Here is a 25,674-nt window from a genome sequence, read left to right as displayed (position 1 = left end):
GCAACACTGCAAACCTAGCGGAGACTACAAGAGCATGTAGGAAAGGACAGGCAAAATGCTTGACATGCAGTTTATTATAAATGTATAAATCCATTGTACTAAATCAGTGCAAAAGTCAATAATCATGTTTTGTTTTAGAATTGAATATTTTGTGTATGATTTTAGTAATAAGTGAATGGGGTGCATAAGAATTGTTAACATTAAGATGAATTACATTTAACTTAAGTAAATTTTACATTTCACTTGTTTGCAATGGGTTTTTTAAGGTAATCACCTGTCACCTGCAGGTCTCCTGTCCCTGTGAAACCATAGTGAACATGACGTAATTGCCCTTAACTAGTAAGTTAACTACTATTTTTAAGTTTAAAAACATAAAAATACTTAAAAACAACTGCAACACGGTCCCCCAAATCGTAAACTCGGCATTTAGAGAAAATCCAGAGCTTCCCACTCATATTTACAACTTTACTGCTATTTATATAGTTTAGTGGAACTGTATTTTTAACCTTTATGTTACGAGGCTACAATAATTCAATTTTATCAGGACAAACTCAAATGGCATTATAATAAAACTTCTGCCCACAAATTTGAAGGCTGCTATTGGCCAGCTGACAATAAAGATGAACGACTACGCATTACTACGAAGAACTTACAATCTACTTCTGCCTTTTGAGCAATTTGTGCACAGTTAAGTGCAGAGTTCTCGTTTACATGACACCATTTTCAACTGAAACGGAAACTTTTATGCGTTTTGGCCGTTCATTTACACAACAACGGCATTTTGTGGGGCTGAAAAAATTCATTCATTCATTTTTTTTGTGTGTGTGTATTTAACTCTGTTAAGAGCATGGAATAAATGTCTGGGTAATTAAATTATTACACTGCTTATAAGGAAAACAAATCCTAACCCTTGTGGAATTAATAAAAACCTGTTTTAAATACTGTATGTCCAAAATACTAGGGGGAAAAAATGATGAAACTCTGAATTGACCAGTCAGAATTCAGGACCAAAACTCTATTTTATTATAATCAGCATGCATGAAGAAACATTGAAACATGCAGAAACATATTAAACAGAAATAAAATGGAAACCTCTGATAATCAAATGTCAATTTGCAGAAAAAAAAAGCTGACTGAAAAAGAAATTAAACTAAAATGACTGATATGCAGTGTTGGGGAAAGTTACTTCAGAAAGTATTGCGTTAACCCCATTACCCCCATTGCATTACTTAGTTACTTTTTAAGGAAAGTAATGTTACGTTACAAACACTTACGATTCCTCTCAACATGGCGACAGGAGAGGCATCAGTCAATAAATGTGAAAACAAAGTAACTTGCGTTACTGATTTGAAAAAGCAACTCAGAGATTAAATTGTACATTTAAAAGTAATGCGTTACTTTACTAGTTACTTGAAAAAAAGTAATCTGATTACGTAATTCAAGTTTCTTGTAATGCGTTACCCCCAACACTGCTGATATGCAAATCAGTTTAGTCTATATTCAGATTTTAAACATTAACGTCTGGATCCTTTTTGCCCAACGGCCACACGGATCTCCTCCAGCAGCTTGTCTTTGTTGTTTGTGATGTTTTTTCCAGCAACCTCCACAAGATCAGTGATCATCTCAGCATTGTAAGGACCTTGAAAGGTTTTATAATTTTTCCTCCAGGCCTCAATTTTGTCTGAAGAAACATTAACACACTTAAATCAGAACACAGTTATTTCAGTTTTATTCAGGACATTGTAAGACTTTAACTTGCCTCCACAGTTGACCACATTAAAGAGAGGGATGTGGATCACGGTTGGAGTGTTTTGGCCTTTGAACACATAGAAGTCCTTCGGGTTCTGTAAGTCCTCACTGGGAATGTTGACCTCAGGGAAAGGGATGTTTTGTTCCTTGCATGTCTTGGCAGCTTCCTTCACTGTCTGCAGTTGAAAAGCATCACAATTGCTCATAATTTTTAAATCACTAACATTTTCTTATGAGTGAAACTGTAGAGAATGAAAAATGTGTATAATACCAAGAAAGGATCACCCTCACTGAAATCCAGTGAAATGATGAGGTCGATGTGTCTCTCTTTTCTCAGCACTGAGAAGTAGGGTGAGTTCAGCAACAGTCCGGCATCTTCAAAGTCTCTCGTCTCAGTTTCCTGAAGAGTGTTGGGCACTGCTTCACCTGAGGGATCACAGCATTATTATATTATTCACACAGAATTTCCAGTTAGCAGGTCTGTTCTTACCTGTCACGTTGTGGAGGAAGTTATAATTCCTGCCCCAGGTCCAGTTATAAATGCATTTAATAATTCTCCTCCAAGCATCTGTAAAACAAATACACTCTTATTAATTCAGTTCTACAGTTTTCAGGTTGAGTAAATAGTTCTTTTGGCCCTCTAGCGGTTGAAGCGTAAAACTACAAGTTACTTACGGAGGAACATTGTTTTGATCGTTACGTGACGCGAGTTGTGGATGTTGATGAATCTGATCAGTGCGAATATCACTAACGATATCAAAACACCCAATAATGCAAGAAAGATGGAAAACATGTCTTGTAAGTAACTTCTAGCCTATAGTTGTTGTTTTGACTTGTGAAATCGATTTTTTTAAAACAATGTTACAAGATTTTGGCAATGATTGCTATTCATATCAGATAACCGTGGAAACTATAAAATTCTACATATACAGTTTTTTCTTCATATTCTCAGTCTTTCCAGTTGACTTTTGCCTCCAGAGAGGTCTGTAAAAACAAAAATAATAAAATCACTTTGAAAACAGCTGTCGAAAAGCAAAAACGAAGGTAACATTACATGAACTTAATGTCTAATGTTAAAGTTTTTAAGTTCAAATTTATTGGAGGACATGCCGACATCTTGGAATTGACTCAAAATCTCTTCCTAGAAGGAGTTGGGAAAAATCCAAAATATGATCTGTCTGGAACATAGCATACAGTAAGTAAAGATATTTATAGGCAAATACTCAAAACTGGTTTAGAGATTGTTACCAGCATAGAGATTAGTTATGCAGCAAATGTACTGCAACTCTAATTATGTTGATTCGTGTTTTATTACGAATTCTGTCGCTTTCACTTTTTGCTTGTAAACTCATTTAGTTTCAATGTGCATTTGTCGTGGATTCGAGCTATTATGACACCTTCCACTGCATATAGTAGCCTGAACTTCTTTCATTTATATATAGATAGACATAAACATGAAAGTATGCAGTTTCACGCAAAATCCATCCCAACAGCTGTCAAATAGGCTGATTATTATAGGTTTACGACAGTGATTTGGGGCAAGTCAAAAACATGGTTTGACAGTTGGATTTGTAATATACTCACTCGTTATTTACATTTTGTTCATTTTCACAGTGTAGTTTTGATTTTGAGTTCTTATCGAGAACAATGTTGGCTGTATAGACTTCTTGACTACATGTTTCATAACAGGATCAGACAAGTATTTTGTTTTTTAATAGAACTACCTGTTTTTCAAAAGAACTAGAGGATAAAAAGTTATTTGAATCTTAAATATCTAAAATATTAAATGTACAGTGGTTTACGTATCAATCTGGCTATAAAATGAAAAATTGCATATAAAATTTCCATCCATTTGAATTATTTTAACACAAACTAATAAACTTAATGTGATGCACATTTGTCAGTTGTACATAAATGAATCAGTTTTCTATAATAGTGCTAAAGTGTTTTTTTTTTTTTAATTCTCAATAACCAGGTTGAAACAGGTTCTGACCTGTTTTATTTATGTGTGACTGACAAATATGCATCACATTACGTTTATTAGTTTATGTTAAAATAATAGATGGAAATTTTGGTAACACTAAGGTACACTAAGGTGAAAATCAGCATCCCCTGGAAAAGTGGTGTGGAGAATGGATGGATGGATATTAGAAACAGTTCAACCTACCAAATGGCCAACCAATTTGACCTCTCAAACGGTTGCATACATCCATGGTGTAATCCTTTATATCCATTTGAAATCCTTCAGAAACTCTCAGTTCTCCACTAGGACTTTGGTCTCCAGAGAGGTCTGTAAAAAGATGGGACATGTACATTAGTGAGTTCTTCTTATTCTAGTATGTGTATCTTTTTTTGTTTATTTGTTTGTTTCATGGTTTGATTTTCATAATTGTTTTGAAATTTTGCCAAAAAGCAAAAATAGACTGTAATACATTTTTAAAAAATAACATTTAGTCATTAACAGATGCTTTTATCCAAAGCGACACTTACAAATTACACATTTTAAATGCAGATATGATATGAAATATGGCCTTTTATATTTTATATATATATATATATATATATATATATATATATATATATATATATATATATATATATATATATATATATTTTTTTTTTTTTTTTTTTTTTTTTTTAAGTTTCCTTCTCAAATCCAAAGGCCTGTTCACACCAAGGACGATAACTATTTTAAAGTTCACATCATCCAGACCAACGCACAATATCATTGTTTATTAAAGGGCTAGTTCATCCAAAATGAAAATTCTTATTGTAAACCTATATGAATTTCATTATTCTGCTGAACACAAAAGAAGATAATTTGAAGAATGTTGGTAACCAAACTGTTGATGGACCCCTTTCACTTCCATAGTATTTTTTTTTTCTACTATGGAAATCAATGTCCATCAACTGTTTAGTTACACACAATCTTTCAAATATCATCTTTTATGTACAAAACAAAAGAAACTAATTGAGGGTGAGTAAATTATGACAGAATTGTCATTTCTGACTGAACTATCTCTTTAAAGTAATTCATGTGACTCCAACCTCAATTTTATGAAGTGACGTGAGTGCTTTGTTTGTGCAAAAAAACAAAATGTAGCACTTTATTTACAAAATATTAATCCTTATATTAATATTTATATTTTTAGGTGAACTAACCCTTTAAGCACAAGCTGCACTTTTGTCATCTGTCACTTTAAATGCTTAAGCTCTTTAAGCAGGATGGATTCTGATTGGCTGACAATGTTTCTATTGTTCATCAGCTGGAAAAAATCGTTCTGAAAGTGATTCCAATGATATTGTTTCTCTGCACCGTTACAGTTGTGGTGTGGACTCTGCTATTCTTTTATAGTGATTTTAGAATGATAACTTTATCATTATAGTTATCATCCTTGGTGCAAATGGGTCCTAAAACTGTAATTAAGACGTGAACACAAGGCTGTGATGGACATACAGACCAATCAGTGGCTTGTTACCTTTCAGTGTCCTAATGGATTCATCAAGAGCAGAAGGATCTTTCCCAGTCAAAGCAGAAAGATTCTTGTCCACGAGGTCCATGAGCATCTGGTAACACTCCTCGTCTGAAGCTGGAGCGATTGGATCTTCTTGTCTGAGCTCTGATATGTGCAGTATCTCTTCTCCCCTCCTGAGTTCGAATTCCGCCGCAAACATTACTTCCTTCCCTGTTCTGCTCTCCAATGCTTCCAGTCTCATCACATGCTGTTCTATAAAATCATTCTAATATGATGATTTGTTGCTGAAGAAACATTTCTTCTTCTTATTATTATTCTTATTATTATTATTATCACATTTTTTTTTTTTTTTGTAATGCTCTATTACATATTTTTTTCTTCTACATATTTTTGTAATGCTCTACTATTCAAAAGTTTGGGGTGAGATAAAATGGATACTTTTATTCAACAAATGTGACAGTATAGACATTTATAAAGATTTCCATTTCAAATAAATGCTGTTTTTTTTTTTCTATTCATCAAAAATCCAGAAAAAAAGTATCATGATTTCCATTAAAATATATATATATATAAAATAAACTGTTTTCAGCATTGATAATAATCATAATTGTTTCTTGAGCAGCAAATCATCATATTAGAATGATTTCTGAAGGATCATGTGACACTGAAGACTGGAGTAATGATGCTGAAAATTCAGCTTTGATCACAGGAATAAATTACATTTTACTTAATATTCACAAAGAAAACTGTTATTTTAAATTGTAGAAATATTTTAAATATTACGGTTTTTACTGTATTTTGATCAAATAAATGCAGCCTCATGAGCAGAAGAAACTTCTTTCAAAAACATCAATTCAGGGCTGTTAATAGTTAAATGAAATTTATAAATAAAGCCTAAGAAACGCTTTACCCTTCCTCGATTCCTGAAATATTGTTTCCTTTGGTTCAAATAAATCTGAAAAATAAAACAAAGAAATAAAATCAAATGGATGGTAATGAAATGACTGTTAAATTGAAGCTGAATTCAGTCCTCAGAACCTTTTATCTTTTGCAAGAGGAGTTTCTTAATCTCCACTTCATCAGCTAAAGCGCTTCCGCATAGAGCTGCAGAAAAACAGAGAATATCAGCAAACATGAAGTTTACAGTAAAACAGTGGACACCCTAACACATAACATAAATAGTATATATTTTTATGGAATAAGCTAATAATACAGACCTGAGATTTAGGTCAATGACATACAGTAAGTGTACAATGTAGAATATAAACTGATATTACAAATATTAAACTCCCCTTTAACAGAGTTTGTTACCTTGCAGGTACAGCATGTCAAATTCATCCTGCTGATTTTTCTTGGATCCTTTGTGAAACTTGCTGCCAAAGTTGGAGGCGTCCACAAACGCTCCAGTGAGAGAATAACCTGCTTCATGAGGAGTGATCTCAAACCAGGGGTCTGCAGACAGAAACACGTCTATATAACAACTGAAACAAACACATTATCTCTCTCTCTTTCAGACAAACACAGACCTCCGATATTGTGGTGTTTGCACTTCTTGTCGATCACGGTGTAGATGGGAAACGGGACTTTACCGTCTTTACTGTGCTGGCTCCACTGCTCTGTGAGTGTGTGTTCATCGATCTACAGAGAACACAGTATTCACAGCTTCATGTTATTGTAGAGACCGGGGACAAATACATTCAATTTCTTCAATCACCAACAAGTTCAACTTAAAACTTGTGCAACAACAGTCCTCTTGACTTAAAGCCTCAAGTATCTTTACATTTATGCAGTGAGAGACTTTATAAAGAGAATTTTACTGAGAAAATTAGTAAATTTCATCATTTCATTCATGCTTGAGATAAAGAAATATGACTGCTGAAGTGCAAACGTCATTTTGGAGATTTTACATTTCATGTCAGTTTTATCTCTATGATATTGGTTCAAACGAGTGAATATGCTTTACACTGTCTGTATTTTCAGATATAGTCGATGTAAGCCAGATTTTATTAACAAATTACTCTTATGAACCGGTTCTTTTCTTTGAGTCAAAAACACACATCGCAACCTGCCTAGCCTGATTCACGAACAAATGACTCTTATGAAACTGTTCTTTTTTTTTTTTCTTTTTTTTTTTTTTTTTCTTTGTAGTGAGTCAAAAACACAGACCAATTCATGAACAAATGACTCTTATGAACCGGTTCTTTTTAGTGAGTCAAAACACAGCGCAATCTGTGTAGCCCGATTCAGTGGACGGCTTTTGAATCACTGAGTAAACTGCAAGATATCAATAACTTGTTCTCGGTAAAAATGCTACTTTTCCCTGAGTAGGTTTGAGAAATATTTATTTCCGCTTTTTTTTTTTCTTCATCACACAACCCCTGAAGAACTACGGAGTGCATACTGTTTTTTCAACAAATTCGGCGGGGAAATCAATAAGATATCTGTGATTAAACTATTATTTTCCACAGCAATTCTCCACATCTATTTTGACCTTTGTAGAATACCGTATTTTCTTGTCAATTTCGATCATGGCGTTAGGTAAGAATCTATTCAAAATCGTTTTAATTTTTAAATGAAAACTCGATCTTACTTCCGGTGATAGTGACAGGTCCCTTTAAGACGTATAATTTCACTCGGCGGCCATCTTTGAAACGCCTTTTGGGTATTCAAGTGCAACTCCAATCTCTTTGAATGGGAAAACGTCTCGGGTTACGTCTGTAACCCTGGTTCCCTGAATAAGGGAACAAGACGCTGCGTTATCGCTTTGGGAAAGCCTCTGCGTGTTTATGTCTTGAAGCACTCGTGCAATCGAACCAATAGTGTGACGGGACGTCAGAGCGGGTGACGTCACGGACCAGGAAACTATAAAGCACTCCTGAGAACAAAGAACGCCAGCTTCTGATATGGATGAAGCGAGCGCTCACAGGTTCGCAGGGAGTATGGCTAAGCTACGCAGCGTCTCGTTCCCTTATTCAGGGAACCAGGGTTACAGACGTAACCCGAGACGTTCCCTTTCATGGGAACATCGACGCTGCATAATCGCTTTGGGAACGCTATCCCAACTAGGCCATAAGACCAAGTGCCTGTCTGTTATCTTTGTGACGACAGCACTGAGGAACCTGGAGTGGAGCTCACATCGAGGTTGTAAAACTTGATAAAGGTATGCTGGGACAACCACCCAGCTGCATCACATATTTCGGAGATGGGAACCCTCGAGATTAAAGCTTTTGAGGCAGCCATACCCCTAGTCGAGTGTGCCCGGACAGCCAAGGGCGACGGCTGCCCGGATGACTCATAAGCAAGAGAAATGGCCTCGACCACCCACTTGCTCATTCTCTGCTTAGATGCCGGGCCTCCCTTCTTAGGAGACCCGTAACAGACAAACAATTGATCGGTTTTTCACCACAGGGCAGCTCTGTGGACGTAAGCATCTAAAGCCCTTACCGGGCAAAGCAGATTTAGTTTTTCCTGATCCGGATTCAGAAAAGGTGGAGGACAGAAGGCCTGCAGTACGATAGGTCCTGGGACATTCGTGGGGACCTTGGGTATATACCCAAGTCTAGGATGTAAGAAAGCTTTGACCATTCCAGGTGCAAATTCTAGGCATGACGGAGCAACAGAAAGTGCTTGCAGATCTCCAATTCTCTTGAGAGATGAAATGGCTAGTAGAAATATTGTCTTTAGAGTGAGGAACTTCTCAGGTACTTCCTCTAACGGTTCGAAGGGGGCCGCAGCCAGACCTTCTAATACAATAGCCAAGTCCCAGGACGGGGTTCTTGTACGCACAGCAGGCCTCAGCCTCTGGGTACCACGGAGAAAACGTATAACCAAGGGATTTCTTCCCACAGAAATACCCTCCAAATGAGCATGATAAGCAGATATAGCTGCAATATAAACCTTCAATGTAGAAGGAGTTAAACCATCCGAGAATTTTTCTTGGAGAAATTGCAGTACATGACTGATAGAGGAGTGGACTGGATCCACGTGAAATTGGCTACACCAAGTAGCGAACAGCTTCCACTTATATGCATATAGTTTTCTCGTGGACGGAGCTCTGGAGTGGAGTATGGTTTCCACAACCTCGGTTGGGAGACCGGATTCTATGAGCTCGGCCCCCTCAGAGGCCAAGCCCACAGTTTCCATAACTCCGGGCGGGGGTGAAATATCGTGCCGCCCACTTGGGACAGAAGGTCCTGCCTGATTTGGATCTCCATGGGGGAGTCTTCTAAGAGGGACACTAGATCCGTAAACCATATTCGGGTTGGCCAGAATGGGGCTACCAATATGAGACGGACCCCGTCCCGCCGAACCCTCTCCAGAACTCCGGGAATACCACAGCAGGCAGTGAGACGTCTCTTTTGTGGCAAATAAGTTGACTTCTGCGCGACCGAATTTCTTCCATATCAACTCCACCACCTCGGGGTGGAGTCTCCATTCCCCGGGCCTCGGCCCCTACCTCGACAGGATGTCTGCCCCCACATTTTGATGCCCCGGAATGTAAGCTGCTCTCAGGGAGAGGAGCTTTCCCTGGGACCACAGGAGGATCTGATGGACTAATTTGTACAGCTGACGAGACCTCAGACCCCCTGATGGTTGATATAGGAGACCACCGACATGTTGTCTGTGCGAACCAACATGTGGTGGCCTCTCAGGTCTGGGAGGAAGTATTTGAGTGCTCGCAATACAGCCATTATTTACAGCCGATTTATGTGCCAGGAACGATGATGGTCCTCCCAAAGACCCTGAGCCGAGCGACCACTCATGATCGCCCCCCAGCCTGTGAGAGACGCATCCGTCATTAGCATTATGCGACGACAATGAGCTCCCAACACAGGACCCTGGGACAGGAACCAAGGCTTCTTCCACATGGCTAAGGCATGAAGGCATCGCCGCGTGACCTTGATCATGCGGAAAGGCAAGCAGCATGGCTTTATCTCTTTCTCTTATATCTGACAGATTCAGCCATAAGTGCCTCTCCGTGGCCACCAGGGCTGCCATAGACCGGCCGATCGTTTTTGCCGTCTCCTTGGTGGCACGGAGAGCGAGGTCGGTAGCTTTCCTCAGTTCTTGTATCATCTAAAAACTCGCCTCACTGCTCTCATCAATCTCCCCCAGCAGGTCGGCCTGATACGCTTTCAGTATCGACATTGTGTGTAAACAGACTGCAGCCTGACCTGCTGAGGCGTAAGCGTTGCCCACCAGCGCTGATGTAGTGCGTAGCGGTCTGGTGGGCAGCGTCTGGGATTTTAGGGACGATGGAGACTCGGGCGAGAGATAGCTCGCGACCGTCTCTTCAACCCGAGGCATCGTCCCATAACCATGTTGTTTCATGCCTATGATGTTTGAGTATATCGATGTTTGTGGATTATATACTCTGAATTGAGCCGGCTTCTGCCACGACCTCGACACCTTGGTGTGGAGGTCGGGGAAGAACGGCAATCCCCGACGCTGAGGCTGCGACCGGGCGAGGAGAAAGCGCTCATCTAGCTTGCTTTTCTGACGCGCTTCTCATCTTTCTGCTGGCTAGTCGATGTTTAATTTTGCCACCGCCCTAGTCACAACCTCTAACAGCTCCTCATAAGCTGGAGATGAGGATGGCTAGTCCTCTTCTCCAGCCTCAACGCTCACTACATCTATCTCCTCGGAGCTAGATTAGTGAAGCGCCGGTGCAGAAAAGTAACTGCAGCGTGTGCTTCCACAACCAAGGGAGAGACACTGGGTCTGGCGGGTGAGGGTCGAGATAGGGCTGGGCCCATCTCCAACCCCTCCGCCAGATCCATTTGTGAACCCCAGGAATGAAGTCGCCACTGTGCCTCAGCAGCAGCAGGACCCGTTTCCTGGGGAACACTAGCCGCGGCACCCCCTTTATTTTCTTTGTCAAAGAACGTGCGGCGTGAGCGGAGTACACGGAGCGTGAGTTTCTCACAATGCACGCAGACAGCTCCCTCAAGAGCTGCCTGGGCATGCTCCACTCCCAAACAAGCAACACACATCTTGTGTGTATCCCTGCCCGAGATGAAACGAGGGCAGGGAGGAACACACTTGACAAACTGTTGCTTGCTTGTCGCCATAATACGTGTCTTTTTCTATGTATATATATATATATATATATATATATATATATATATATATATATTGATTGGTGCAACAGATATACTCTTGTCCTCGGACAAAGAGATATTTTGTTTTGCTGCATATGTAACGGACAGACAACACCAAATAAGACACACGATAACACAGAGCGCTTGCTGAAGACACAGAAGCTGGCGTTCTTTGTTCTCAGGAGTGCTTTATAGTTTCCTGGTCCGTGACGTCACCCGCTTTGACGTCCCGTCACACTATTGGTTCGATTACACGAATGCTTCAAGACGTAAACACGCAGAGGCCTTCCCAAAGCGATTACGCAGCAAATTCTCCAAAGCTGTTTGCCAAGCTTTCGATTAAATTTCATATTTGAAATCACCAATGAAATCTGACAACAACTGTCTCATCATTTTTTTTTCTAAACGCTCGAATCATGACAAAAAACTGTATTTTCAGGCTGGATCAAGCTAATGCGCATGCGCAGTCTCTTGTGTCTCATTTCGGAGGCGCGCATCTGACTGTTTCTATAGAAACAGGAGCTTCTAACAGCTGCTGCAGTGACTCGATGACTTTACCAGTCAGCGATTGGCTTTTATTTAGAAGGCGTGACTTATTCTACCATATTGCGCGTTGCACTTTCTCCCATTCAAAACAATACGAGTGACGCATCTTGTGTTATTCTATAGTCTTTGTTTAAAACAGTGGTCTCAAACTGCCGGCCCGCGGGCCATTTACGGCCCGCACTCCCCCTCTAGCCGGCCCGCAACGGATCTCAAAAATAAAAAATAATCCGGCCCGCTAAATTATTATTATTATTATTCTCCAGTTGCTACCTGTATGATATGCAAAGAAAAAGTCGCCGTTCTATGGGGGCATTCACATATCGCGTCACATAAGCGGCCGAGCCGCATTCTCCTTCTTTCCAAAGCGCTTTCGCTCCAGTGACGTCTGTCGTTGCTATGCAACCATGAGCCGCGCTCTCAACCGCGTCGCTTCTATTATGAGCACTCTTGCCCAAATTACAGTAAAAGCACTCGACTTTAAGTCACGAGCGTCGATTTAAACCACCGAAACGCATCCGATGCAGCCATTAAACGTTACCGATGCTCAAACGGCATCTTGGACAAATGCGCTGCCAGGTGTCTGTCAAGAAACAGAAGAGTGTACAAATGTATTCAGGGATTGTATTTGTTCAGTACAGTGTTGGTCAGTGCAAAATTTTAATGTTATTTAAGCTAACATAAAGTAAGGGAAAATACTTCCACTAAATATTAAAAACTAATAATGTATGTAACAATGAGAGATTTTTATTTTTTGGCAAAATAAAGTTGATATATATATATATAGCTCCAGTTTTTTGTTTATTTCTGACCCCTCCACACCACAAGTGTTGATGGTTTTGTTCCTAAATTACTATATTTTTATATGTACCTTGTTGGATGTGAGAAGTTGCACCAGACTATTGCAATTAATAGTATATTAGGCCTAGTAGTATTATATTAGTAATAGTATTATATAATTATATTACACTCTGTAACAATGAGAGAGACACTGCTGTTTACATTTAGTATGGTAAATAGAATATTTATAGTATAGGTATAAAGATATTTTAGTAGGCAAATTTGATGTAAATGAGAAATAATGCAAAGTAAATTTTCTGAAATGTTGCGCTTTCTTGCGCTTGAATGTTAATATGGCCCTCCTATGAGGTGTCAATCACAGAAACGGCCCCCCGCCAATTTGAGTTTGAGACCCCTGGTTTAAAATGATATGTGTATTGTGAAAGTGCAAATTTGACTCGATTTACTTAATATTATACATATTGTTAATTAATCACATACGTCTTATTTCAATGGATTCATTATTCATAATATCACGTTAATTTCTCACCTATCTGTGTATTAGCCTAATTTTGTGTTATATATTCTATATGTAGTAGCCAAGCTAGTCTAGACCTATCCCTATAAGCTCAGTCAGAGATATTTAAAAATCAATTGATATGCTTAAAAGAAAATGTCTGTTATTTGTTATTACTTTTTGGTCCCTCTAAGGGAATGCAACTGTTTTGCATATTAATGGACTCAAATGTCTATGTCAGGGCATAAATCAACAAGAAATATTAATTATAGCTTGCTTTGGTGTTGTCACTCCTCATAGTCTTCATGCCATGCTATAAATAATTTTCTAGATCTGTCCCGTGTCAGGAATAGGCTATTTACAGACCTCTTTCACATATGACGTGATGACCATCACTGCCCAGAAGTCAGTCAGACTAAAGTAGTCTTTCCTGGAGTAATATTTCTTCAGTTTGGCAAATGCTTCTTTCCAGCTGACTCCAGGACCGCTGAGTCTATTGATGATCTTGTCTTTCACAGTCTCTAGTTTGGTGGACCAGTCTGGTTCCTCATATAAGGAGGCCATACACCTTCAGAGGAACAACATATGCTGTCAATTTTGGCATTCAACCCATCTGTGTGTGTGTGTGTGTGTGTGTGTGTGCATGTGTGTGTGTGTGTGTGTGTGTGTGTGTGTCTGTCTCAGTGTTCATACCAGGTGGATCCAGAGACTCCGCTCAGATAAAGGATGGAGTCCAGAAGACCTGTTTTCTGGAGCTGAACCAGGGATCCCAGCAATCCCACCATGGCTCGTTGTCCTCCTCCAGAACCCAGTAAGGCAATGTTTGGCACCTCATCCTGAAACACACACACACCATTCAAAGCATTATATTATCCACCTTATTTTTAAAGTAAGAGCCCAGCCAACAGGAAACATTCTCAGAACTTTAGCGAACGTTCTGGCAAGGTTCTCTGAAAGTTATGAACAAACATTCCTCAATAACGTTAATAGAATGTTCGTTCGATGTTGTCTGGTCTTTATGTTCTCAAAACGTTAGCATAAAGAGGTTATTTGTAAATTGTTCATGGAGCGTTATTTATTTTCTAAAATGTTTAGTTAGATGTTCAACTAATATTTTTAAATGTTACTTGTTTCAGTATGTTCGAAGATTGTTCAAAAGTAACGTTTCAATAATGTTTGCATAACCAAGATAAATTGTTTTTGAAACATTAAAAAAACAAACAAAAAAAACAGGACGTTTTAAACATTTAACATAACATCATCATAACAATGTTAGCAAAACTTTCTTAGAACATATTTTTGTTTGCTGGGAGTGTCAATGACTGTAGACCAAAGATTTTTTGGTCCTGAGACTTCCACAGAAGATTTTTTTTTTTTTTTTTTTTTTATATTTAGACCAATTTTATTATTGATTGCAATCAGGATGTGAAGAGAGTTTCAACCAGTATAACAAAAAGTGTTTATGAAAAACATTGCCTTCCCTACCCTATGAATTTTATTTTTTATTTTTTTGCAATCACATGAAATGTACTACTTTTTAATTTTTGCATTAAGAAGCGAAAAGAAAATAACTGTGTTTAAAAATTGAACTTAACCATTTTTATAAAGAAATTGACAGTGTTTTTCTTTAGGGTAATAGAAAATGTGTAACGGTCAGGAATTTGTTGACATAGCATGGAAGTGTAGTTAAAAACTTTGTACGTTTCATTGTTATCTGAATGTGTGAAAGTGACGATGAACTAACATCACCTTGTAATCAATGCTATTAATGGATTAGTTCACTTTCAAATGAAAATTACCCCAAGATTTACTCACCCTCAAGCCATCTTAGGTGTATGTGACTTTCTTCTTTCTGATGAACACAATCTGAGTTATGTTAATAAATATGACGCATCCACGCTTTATAATGGCAGTGAACAGGGTTCACAAGTATGAGCTGAAGAAAGTGTCTCCATCCACATCCATCCATCATAAACGTACTCCACAAGGCTCCAGTGGGTTAATAAAGGCCTTCTGAAGTGAAGCGACGCTTTAGTGTAAAAAAATAAATCCATATTTAACAAGTTATGAAATAAAATAACTAGCTTCCGCCAGACCGCCTTCCATATTCAACATACGAAGAAGGTCTTTATTAACCCCCTGGAGCCGTGTGGATTACACGTGCATGATGGATGGATGTGGATGGAGACACTTTCTTCAGCTCATACTCATTGGTATTGTTTACTGCCATTATAAAGCTTGGATGCGTCAGGATATTTATTAAAATATCTGTGATTGTGTTCATCAGAAAGAAGAAAGTCATATACTTCTAGGATGGCTTGAGGGTGAGTAAATCTTAGAGTAATTTTCATTTGAAAGTGAACTAATCCTTTAATGTTGATGCATCATTGTTGACTAAGAAGTGTTTCAGTGGTTGTTTGCTAAGAATGGCATAGTTTAAGAAACTGATGTGACGTGATGTTCATCGGCCACAGCACCATTCACAGGTCATCTCAGATATATGAAGTATAAAATAAGAAGCTGTACCTGACGGTACTCTATCTGAAGCTTCTTCAGGCTTTGTAGAATAGATTTTCTCCTTCCGTCTATAAACTCTGCTTCATTCTTATTCAGAGAGGGTTCGATTCGCACCTCACCGCTGCAGCGACAGACAGAACAGTCCTGAATTTAACTTCTTTGATATTTAGATATTTAATATTCTAGATTTCAATGCAATTAAGTCTGCAGTTTATTTTGAACAGTTATTCTCAGTTAGAATTTAATTGTGTAAGTAAGAGTACAAAACTTATTTTAATGCTTCCATGAATCTGAGCAGGATTACACACCTTTCCTGGGGTTTGGATGCACTCATCTGTAAAACAATAGAGTCCACATGCAAGTCAGTTTCTATATATATATATATATATATATATATATATATATATATATATATATATATATATATATATATATATATACACATATATATATATACACATATATATATATATATACACTGCGTTCCAAATTATTATGCAAGAGACAAATCAGTAAGATTTCTGTACAATAAACATTCAGATTTTAGTTTTTCTAAGAAAGTGTTTGTTTGTTTATTTATCCATGTCTTTTTAGATAACTGGTATCAATCTCAGACAAAATAATTTGCCAGGTCTATGGAAACCCTACTTAGAGGTTGTTCCACATTATTAAGCAAGTCACAGTTCTCATGCAATATGGGGAGGAAGAAAGATCTTTCTGAAGATGAAAAGCATGAAATGGTGCAATTTTGTGCAAAAGGCATGAAAACAACTAATATTGTGTGAAACTGAATGGAGATTATCGAATTATCATAAGATTTGTGAGTGATTTAGAGCACAGCAAAACTCAGTCAGATAAAGGCTTATTGAGGAAAGTTCCTGTCAAAAAAAGTAATTGTATTAAAAAAGGCAGCTATAAAAAAAGCCAGTGTTGAGCAGCAAACAGGTATTTGAAGCTGCTGGTGTCTCTGGAGTCTCAAGAAGCTCTCCATGCAGGCTGGCAGTTGTGCGTAAAGATGCATTTCAGCCACTCCAAACTAAACCTCACAAAGAGAAACATTTACAGTGGGTGTAGAAATACATGAAGACTCGTTTTTAAATAGTTTTATTCACTGACTAATGCCGTACTACAATGGATGGTCTAAATGGATGGATTTCTGGATGGTTGGTGAATAGCCACCACGTTCCAACAAGACTGCAACGTCAGCAAGGAGCTGGTGGGTGATGATTTGGGCTGGAATATTGGGAAGTGAGATGGAGGGTATTAAAATGACTTTTGGAAGATATGTGGAGTTCATAACTGGCCATTTTCAGCTATAGTATAAAAAGGAGGATAGTGCCTTCTGAAATACAATGCACTGTGCACTATCCCATGCTGCAAAAAAACACCACAGCAATAAAACTGTTTGAAAATGTATTTCTACACCCACTGTAAATGTTTCTCTTTGTGAGGTTTGGTTTGGAGTGGCTAAAATGCATCTTTACGCACAACTGCCAGCCTGCATGGAGAGCTTCTTGAGACTCCAGAGACACCAGGAGCTTCAAATACCTGTTTGCTGCTCAACACTGGCTTTTTTATAGCTGCCCTTTTAATACAATACATTTTTTTGACAGGAACTTTCCTCAATAAGCCTTTATCTGACCGAGTTCTGCTGTGCTCTAAATCACTCACAAATCTTATGATAATTCGATAATCTCCATTCAGTTTCACACAATATTAGTTGTTTTCATGCCTTTTGCACAACATTGGACCATTTCATGCTTTTCATCTTCAGAAAGATCTTTCTTCCTCCTCATATAGCATGAGAACTGTGACTTGCTTAATAATGTGGAACAACCTCTAAGTAGGGTTTCCATAGACCTGGCAAATTATTTTGTCTGAGATTGATACCAGTTATCTAAAAAGACATGGATAAATAAACAAACAAACATTTTCTTAGAAAAACTAAAATCTGAATGTTTATTGTACTGAAATCTTACTGATATGTCAATTGCATAATAATTTTGGAACGCAGTGTATATATATATATATATACAGTACAGTCCAAAAGTTTGGAACCACTAAGATTTTTAATGTTTTTAAAAGAACTTTCGTCTGCTCACCAAGGCTACATTTATTTAATTAAAAATACAGTAAAAAACAGTAATATTGTGAAATATTATTACAATTTAAAATAACTGTTTTCTATTTGAATATATTTCACAAAGTAATTTATTCCTGTGATGGCAAAGCTGAATTTTCAGCATCATTACTCCAGTCTTCAGTGTCACATGATCCTTCAGAAATCATTCTAATATGCTGATCTGCTGCTCAAGAAACAGTTAATGTGTACAATTGTACAAAATATTTGTGTACAATATTTTTTTTTCAGGATTATTTGATGAATAGAAAGTTCAAAAGAACAGTGTTTATCTGAAATCTAATTTTTGTAACATTATAAATGTCTTTACTGCCACTTTTGATTGATTTAATGCATCCTTGCTGAATAAAAGTATTAATTTCTTTAATTTCTTTTCAAAAAAATAAAAATAAAAATTCTTACTGACCCCAAACTTTTGAACGGTAGTGTATAATGCTACAGAAGCTTTGTATTTCAGATAAATGCTGTTCTTTTGAACTTTCTATTAATCAAGGAATCCTGAAAAAAAGTACACAACTGTTTTCAACATTGAAAATAATCATAAATGTTTCTTGAGCAGCAGATCATCATGTTAGAATGATTTCTGAAGGATCATGTGACACTGAAGACTGGAGTAACGATGCTGAAAATTCAGCTTTGCATCACAGGAATAAATTACTTTGTCAAATATATTCAAATAGTACACAGTTATTTTAAATTGTAATAATATTTCACAATATTATTGTTTTTTACTGTATTTTTAATTAAATAAATGTAGCCTTGGTGAGCAGACAAAACTTCTTTTAAAAACATTAAAAATCTTAGTGGTTCCAAACTTTTGGACTGTAGTGTATATGTTTCAGACGTCATGCAAATTTACATCCTTATAGTTTTTATTCTAATAGAGTCAGATAAATAAAATGTAAAAAATGTAAGGATCAAAATAGCATATTTGTTCCAAACATACAGTTATTTATAGTATATTTAAAGAACATTACACAGATTTTGATGTATAGAAAATTACTTTAAGCTTAAAAATATATACTTACTATTCCTGTAAATCCTGAGTCTTCACCAGCAACACCACAGCAGCTGTTATCTTGACATAAAGACAGATGATGCTCTTTATATGGCTCTGAAACTACACTGCAAGTCAAGACATAGACATAATCATGAGGGTGAGGTTATGAATCATAAATCATTCACAGGGACCAGGAAAATTTTGATGTTGATCATGCAACCTCTCCTCACCTCTCCTCACCTTTTTTTTCTTTTTTTTCTTTTTTCTTTTCAGGTTGATCTTATTGAACATGTTTATATATAAGGCTTTTTTACAGAGAAAAGGCAGAAGACTTCAGACACATTATTAGGGATAGGGACACTTGCACATGTTAAATTAATAATGTTGTGTGATATTTCATTCATGTTTGTTTCTTTAACACACATTAACATTATCATTTAGGGATATTCTAGAAAGTAATTCATTGAAGTAAGTCAGTATAATGATCCATATATACAGGCAAGCAGATGTATAAAACCATTATAAAGAATATGCTGCTAAATGCATTAAGACGGTGATTTTGGAGGACCAAATTCCATTCCACAAAAGATTCTTTTAGATTTTTAAAAAGTTCTTTACACAGATAGAAAAAAATAGTTATTTTAAGAACAGTACTGCGGTACTGCGCCCAAACAAAATCTTACTGAAAGCTAATTTTCTGAGATATCAACCTTAAATTTGGAAAACAACTTTATGGCTTTGATTTACTACCAGTTTTAGAGTTTCATAAAATATATATTTTTATATAAAATATTGTTCATAAATCATTTTCATAAACTTAAACCTCTATAACTTTTTACTTATTTTTTAAACTTTTTTTAATTCAACAATCTGACAAAGGTCTTCTTTAGAATTAGACCAAACATCACACACATGCATCGTGCTGCTCACGTTACGCCCTCATGTTTCCTCTGTGAAATTATTTACTCGTATGAGGAAACTCTCGCGATCTCACCTGACCTGAGAACGTTTACTCGCATAGAGGAACTCTCGTGATATCGTCTGAGAAAGTGAGTCCAATTGATCTCAGACTAACAGATCACCGTCTATTCAGGCTTCTTTGTAATAAACAACACAATATAAAACAATGAATTCATTGACTATTTCCCCATTCCATTTTCATGTCTTTCAACCACAAATGATGTTAAAACAAAATTACTTTGTATATTAAATAGAATATTGAAACAAAATGAAATATGGACCTATGACCAGAACTATGACCGTATTAACTTTGTCTCAATGTTAACACTTACGTTACACTCACGTTGTTAGTCGGTGTGAATTTTTATATAATACACCTTTTAACCCTAGGATTATTCAGGTAGGGTAAGGTTGGTCAAATCTAGCCTAAACCATAAAGTACTCACCCACCGGCAGGTTGAAGTCCTTCAGGGATGACGTAGTCTTGTGGTTGTTCTTTATTGAGGCTCAGTTTGTAGTTACAAGTAAAGTCTCATGGAAGGCAATCGTAACAATAAAAACACTTTGATTACAATACCAGCAGTTGATGCAAAATAAAACTTAAAGCTAAAAAGCTCTATAAGCTTTTATCCAGCAATATTGGAGATGCTGTTTAGCACCCCTGGTTAGGGCATCAGGTGTCGTTCAACGCTTAATGCAGGCAGCATCTGAGGAGGCCTTTTACTCCTCAGACTTTTATACTACTTTTTGAGAAATTGCAACTTCATCGATTGATCAACGCCTTGTATAATCTAATCTTTCAGTTATAGGCGTATCAGTCTCTGTATCTCTTGCTTACTAAGCCTGATGTCCTTCCTCTTGGCTTACGCTGTTGTCTTCTTCTAGCACTCTGTTGTCTTCCTTTTCTTCACTGAAATCTTCATCTGGATCAATCTCAATATCCAAAACAACGTGTTCAGTATCAGCCAATACTGAGCCGGCGTTCTGATATAGACTACGTCAACAGCACAGGAGACTGACAGGAAAGAGAAGAAATTACTAAATAAAGTTGTCACATGGACTATTTCAACAATGTCTTTACTAGGTCTTGAAATTTGTTATGAAATTGCTGACTATAGGGAGGTCAGAAACCTCTGGGATTTCATCACAAATATCTTGTGTTCCAAAGATGAACGAAGGTCTTACGGGTTTGGAACGACATGATGGTGAGTAATTAATGACATAAATTTCATTTTTGGGCAAACTAATGCATGCAGTGGCTCAAAGGGCACTCTCTGTAAGGCATTAAGCACCACTGAGAGGTTCCAAGAGGGGATGAGGCATAACCAAGGAGAATTTAGCCTCCTGGTGCCTTTCAGGAACCTGATGATCAGGTCGAGCTTTCCCACAGACCTACTGTCTATTGCATTGTGATGTGTTGCAATAGCGGCAACATACACTTTCAAAGTGGGAGAAAACAGCCTTTGCTCCAACCTTTTCTGAAGAAAGGAAAGCACAGAACTGATCGGGCATTTCCGGGGTCTTCCCGGCGGGAAGAACACCAATCAGTCGACAGACTAATAACTTGATTATAAATCACTCAAAGATATACATTGAAGTGTTGAAGAAACACCTGTAAACTCATTCACATAGCCACAAATAATAGTACATATATATAATATTAATACATATAATATTAATTTTCTATATAATGATTTTATTTGCTTGTACACTCTTATTGATATTTTACATGTACAGACAATCCCAATTTCCACCATCAGGGCAATAATTAAGAAGTTCCAATCAACTAAAGAAGTTACAAATCTGCCCTGGAAGAGGACGTGTGTCTAAATCATCCTAATGTGAAGTGAGGAGGAGAGTTTGAGTGGACAAAGACTCTCCAAGGATCACAGCTGAAGAATTGCAGAGATTAGTTGAGTCTTGAGTCAAACAGCACCTATATCCCCACAAGTTGTTTGGGAGGGTTTTAAGAAAAATCCTCTGCTCTCTCCAGCATATTCAGTTTTCATACAAGACTGGAACTTCAAACAGCTTCTATGGTCAGATGAAACTAAAAAAAGAGCTTTTTGGCAGCAAACCCACCAGATGGGTTTGGTGCACACATGGATAAAAAGTATCCCATGCCCACGGTTAAATATACTGCTATATCTTTAATGATGTGGGCCTATTTTTCTGCTGGAGGTCCTGGACATCTTGTTCAGATACATGGCATCATGGATTCTATCAAATACCAACAGATAAAAAATCAAAACCTTACCGCTTCTGCTAGAAATCCAATAATGGGCTGTGGTTGGATCTTCCATCAGGACAATGATCCAAAACAAACATCAAAACCAACACAAAAATGTGTCACTGAGCACAAAATGAAGCTTCTGCCATGACCGTCCCAGTCCCCTGACCTGAACCCTAAAGAGAATGAGTGGAATGAACTGAAGAGCAGCAGGCATTATAGAAGAAGACTCAGAGCTGTTATTTTGGCAAAAGGAGTTTGGCAAAGGGCAAAAAGTATTGAATAAAAGGGTGCCAATAATTTTGGCCAACGTGTTTTAGAGAAAAATATTCATTTCATAATGTGATTTTATGCCCCCCACTTTCAATTCCTTTCCTTCAATGAAAGGTTAGATTTTTGCTAATTTATGAATTAAAGATCAAAAGAATAAACAATGCAGATTTATTTTTACAGTCACCTTTGATCATATTTATCAAGGGTGCCAACAATTATGGTGTGATTTTGTTTGGTTCTGCTGTATGACTGTGATGCCACTATTTCTTCCGTTACGGTTAGAATTTTCTTTAAATGGGAGTGTCATTGAGATTGTGAAATAAAAGCATTACATTCTTGGAAATCTGACAACAGATTTTACCAGGCTATAATTCACACACATACACACACACACACACTAAATCTCTACTTGAAATAAATACAATAAACATTAACCTTAACCTTGTTTTATTTCAGCTAGTTGCAATGTAGCAACATTTCTCATTTTCATTTAGTTTAACTTGATGTACTTAAATAACGATCTAAAACTGAACATTTTGCACTGTGATGCAAAATGTCCTGAGGCTGGACCCAACACATCAGTGGCACATCAGTGGACTTGCTGCAGTTGAATATCTAAGTAAGAGACGTCCTCTGTCACAGATGAAACCTAAAATATGCAAGGATGCAAGATAATTTAATAATACTCAGTTATACAGTTCTGTCCAAACAGTGAAGATTGAGCTCTGGCGCCCTCTTGTTTAACTTGTATCATATTACACCTGAGCAGCTTCCATAATTTGCGATTAATACTCATAATGTTTATTGATGGTTCCAGTGCTTGATCCTCTACGTATTCCTGTATTTTCTAATGTACTTAATATTATTTAAGTCTGTTTAGTTTGTGTCAGAAATTTCTTTTAGGATATTATTACATTTCTTGAACCTTGTGAAATTAATAAGACCATTTCAAACATTAATTTCAATAATATTATATAACAAAGGTAATATATAATATGGATTTTGTCGTGCCATTGCCTGGAGCCATTTAGCTTTAGTGACCGCACGGATCTGCTCCACCAGTTTCACTCTGATGTTTTTTCCAGCGACCTTCATGAGATCAGTGATCATTTATATTACCTTATATAATATATAGGGTACGTGATATGCAGATATACGGCATATACCTGCATATCACATAGAATACACCACTGGGGTAGTTAGTGACGTCACACACACCAGAGATTTCAAACTGTGTTTTTTCACTTCAGATTTAAGGAGAAAATACTCAGCAATGGTGTTGACTGATGAATTTTCACATGATTTGTCTTAAAGCATATTAAAAACACCACATAGACATATAAACAACATTAAAAACTTGATTTTTACCACAGGGGGACTGATTCAATTTGATTATTTCACAAATGGGCTGGTTTATACTGATTCTAAGGAATCAAATAGATGCTTTTTTGAAAATATGATTTCTAAACTAAAATCAAATAGATGCATCTAGTAAATAAACCATGCCATTCATTCATTCATTCATTCATTCATTTTTTTTTAGTGTATTTAACTCTGGAACTTAACTAAGTTAAGAGCATGGAAGAAATTTCTGGGTAATTAAATTAGTACACTGCTTATAACGAAACCAAATCCTAACCCTTGTTGAATTAATAAGAACCCATTTTTAAATACTGTATGTCCAAAATACTATAGGGAAAGTAAAAATTATGAAACTCTGAATTGACCAGTCAGCATTCAGGACCATAACTCTATTTTATTATAATCATAAAATGGAAACCTCTGATAATCTAATGTCATTTTGCAGAAAAATAAAAGCTGACAGAAAAAGAAATTAAACTGTTGTAAAATGACTGATATGCAGCGTTGGAGAAAGTTACTTCAGAAAGTATTGCGTTACCCCCATTGCAGATTGCATTACTTAGTTACTTTTTAAGGAAAGTAATGTTACGTTACAAACACTTACGATTCCTCTCAACATGGCGACAGGAGAGGCATCAGTCAATAAATGTGAAAACAAAGTAACTTGCATTACTGATTTGAAAAAGCAACTCAGAGATTAAATTGTAAATTTAAAAGTAATGCATTACTTTACTAGTTACTTGAAAAAAGTAATCTGATTACATAACTCAAGTTTCTTGTAATGCGTTACCCCCAACACTGCTGATATGCAAATCAGTTTAGTCTATATTCAGATTTTAAACATTAACGTCTGGATCCTTTTTGCCCAACGGCTGCTCGGATCTGCTCCAGCAGACAGTCTTTGTTGTTTGTGATGTTTTTTCCAGCGACCTCCATGAGATCAGTGATCATCTCAGCGCTGTAAGGACCTTGAAAGGTCTTATAACTTTTCCTCTTAGCCTCAATTTTATCTGAAGAAACATTAACACACTTAAATCAGAACACAGTTGATATTTCAGTTTTATTCAGGACATTGTAAGACTTTAACTTGCCTCCACAGTTGACCACATTAAAGAGAGGGATGTGGATCACGGTTGGAGTGTTTTTGCCTTTGAACACATAGAAGTCCTTCGGGTTCTCTGAGTGTCCACTGAGAATGTTGACCTCAGGGAAAGGGATGTTTAGTTCCTTGCACGTCTTGGCAGCTTCCTTCACTGTCTGTGGTGAAAAAGCATCACAATTGCTCTTATATTTTTTTTTTTTTTAAATCACTAACATTTTCTTATGAGTGAAACTAGAGAATTAAAAATGTGTATAATACCAAGAAAGGATCACCCTCACTGAAATCCAGTGAAATGATGAGGTCGATGTGTCTCTCTTTTCTCAGCACTGAGAAGTAGGGTGAGTTCAGCAACAGTCCGGCATCTTCAAAGTCTCTCGTCTTAGTTTCCTGAAGAGTGGAGGGCACTGCTTCACCTGAGGGATCACAGCATTATTATATTATTCACACAGAATTTCCAGTTAGCAGGTCTGTTCTTACCTGTCATGTCGTGGAGGAAGTTATAATTCCTGCCCCAGACCCACAGATTCATGCAATTAATAATGCTCATCCAAGCATCTGTAAAACAAATGCACTCTTATTAATTAAGTAAATAGTTCTTTTGGCCCTCTAGCGGTTGAAGCATAAAACTACAAGTTACTAATGGCGGAACATTGTTTTGATCGTTACGTGATGCGAGTTGTGCTTCAGCTCCTGCGCGGATGAATCTGATCAATGCGAATGTCACTAACTAGGGCTGGGTATTAACAAAATTTTCATGATTCGATTCGATTACTATTCACATGCTTTCAATTAGATTAGATTTCAATTTGATTCAATATCGATTATTTTGGATGTAGTATTTCAGTTACAGCACATGGCAAATTTTCTAGAGGAAAAAAATCTCTCAACTAATGCTGTAAACTACACATGAGAGTCAGCTGGTAC

At 37.1% G+C, this 25,674-nt stretch overlaps 2 protein-coding genes and 1 long non-coding RNA gene across 4 annotated transcripts in view; 1 reads left to right on the top strand and 2 right to left on the bottom strand.

Moving 5' to 3' along the window:
* Nucleotides 1-1,000: 1,000 nt before the first annotated feature.
* LOC125266254 (cytosolic phospholipase A2 gamma-like) lies at nucleotides 1,001-18,963 on the bottom strand. Of its 2 annotated transcripts, XM_048186748.1 has the most exons (15): nucleotides 18,852-18,963; nucleotides 15,992-16,017; nucleotides 15,693-15,804; nucleotides 13,860-14,002; nucleotides 13,533-13,734; nucleotides 6,752-6,863; nucleotides 6,537-6,677; nucleotides 6,264-6,329; nucleotides 6,136-6,180; nucleotides 5,229-5,477; nucleotides 3,917-4,039; nucleotides 2,240-2,317; nucleotides 2,021-2,175; nucleotides 1,760-1,925; nucleotides 1,001-1,681 (listed from the first exon to the last, which is right to left on the bottom strand). In XM_048186748.1, the coding sequence occupies exons 2-15, from the start codon at nucleotides 16,015-16,017 to the stop codon at nucleotides 1,515-1,517; spliced, it is 1,785 nt and encodes a 594-aa protein (XP_048042705.1). In that variant the 5' UTR covers nucleotides 18,852-18,963; the 3' UTR covers nucleotides 1,001-1,514. The 2 variants fall into 2 exon arrangements, with proteins under 2 accessions (XP_048042705.1, XP_048042706.1); XM_048186749.1 differs by lacking the exon at nucleotides 15,693-15,804 and having other exon boundaries at nucleotides 18,852-18,907.
* LOC125266272 overlaps nucleotides 13,845-25,674 on the top strand; it is a 22,918-nt gene continuing 11,088 nt past the window's right edge. The window contains exon 1 of the long non-coding RNA XR_007184465.1: nucleotides 13,845-13,977. This is a non-coding gene — a long non-coding RNA (uncharacterized LOC125266272). The remainder of the gene's footprint in view (nucleotides 13,978-25,674) is intronic.
* The window catches only part of LOC125266255 (cytosolic phospholipase A2 gamma-like), an 18,168-nt gene continuing 14,568 nt past the window's right edge, over nucleotides 22,075-25,674 (bottom strand). The window contains exons 12-15 of the mRNA XM_048186750.1: nucleotides 25,228-25,305; nucleotides 25,009-25,163; nucleotides 24,740-24,905; nucleotides 22,075-24,658 (exon numbers count right to left, since the gene is read on the bottom strand). Coding sequence (XP_048042707.1) covers nucleotides 24,492-24,658; nucleotides 24,740-24,905; nucleotides 25,009-25,163; nucleotides 25,228-25,305 — 566 coding nt within the window. The 3' untranslated portion in view covers nucleotides 22,075-24,491. The remainder of the gene's footprint in view (nucleotides 24,659-24,739; nucleotides 24,906-25,008; nucleotides 25,164-25,227; nucleotides 25,306-25,674) is intronic.

This window comes from Megalobrama amblycephala, linkage group LG4 (genome assembly GCF_018812025.1).
Source record: "Megalobrama amblycephala isolate DHTTF-2021 linkage group LG4, ASM1881202v1, whole genome shotgun sequence".
Classification (NCBI taxonomy): domain Eukaryota; kingdom Metazoa; phylum Chordata; class Actinopteri; order Cypriniformes; family Xenocyprididae; genus Megalobrama; species Megalobrama amblycephala.
The sequence above is the reverse complement of the archived record's forward strand: the minus strand, read 5'-3'. Positions and strand labels throughout refer to the sequence as shown.

What these genes read in the sequence shown, in the direction of transcription:
- LOC125266254 (XM_048186748.1), bottom strand. Translation starts at nt 16,017, where the DNA reads ATGAGTGCATCCAAACCCCAGGAAAG. An exon ending in CAAACACCACAATATCGGAG is followed by an intron (nt 6,678 to 6,751) that starts GTCTGTGTTTGT and finishes TTCTGTCTGCAG; the next exon opens with ACCCCTGGTTTGAGATCACT. An exon ending in CCTCTTGCAAAAGATAAAAG is followed by an intron (nt 6,181 to 6,263) that starts GTTCTGAGGACT and finishes TTTATTTTTCAG; the next exon opens with ATTTATTTGAACCAAAGGAA.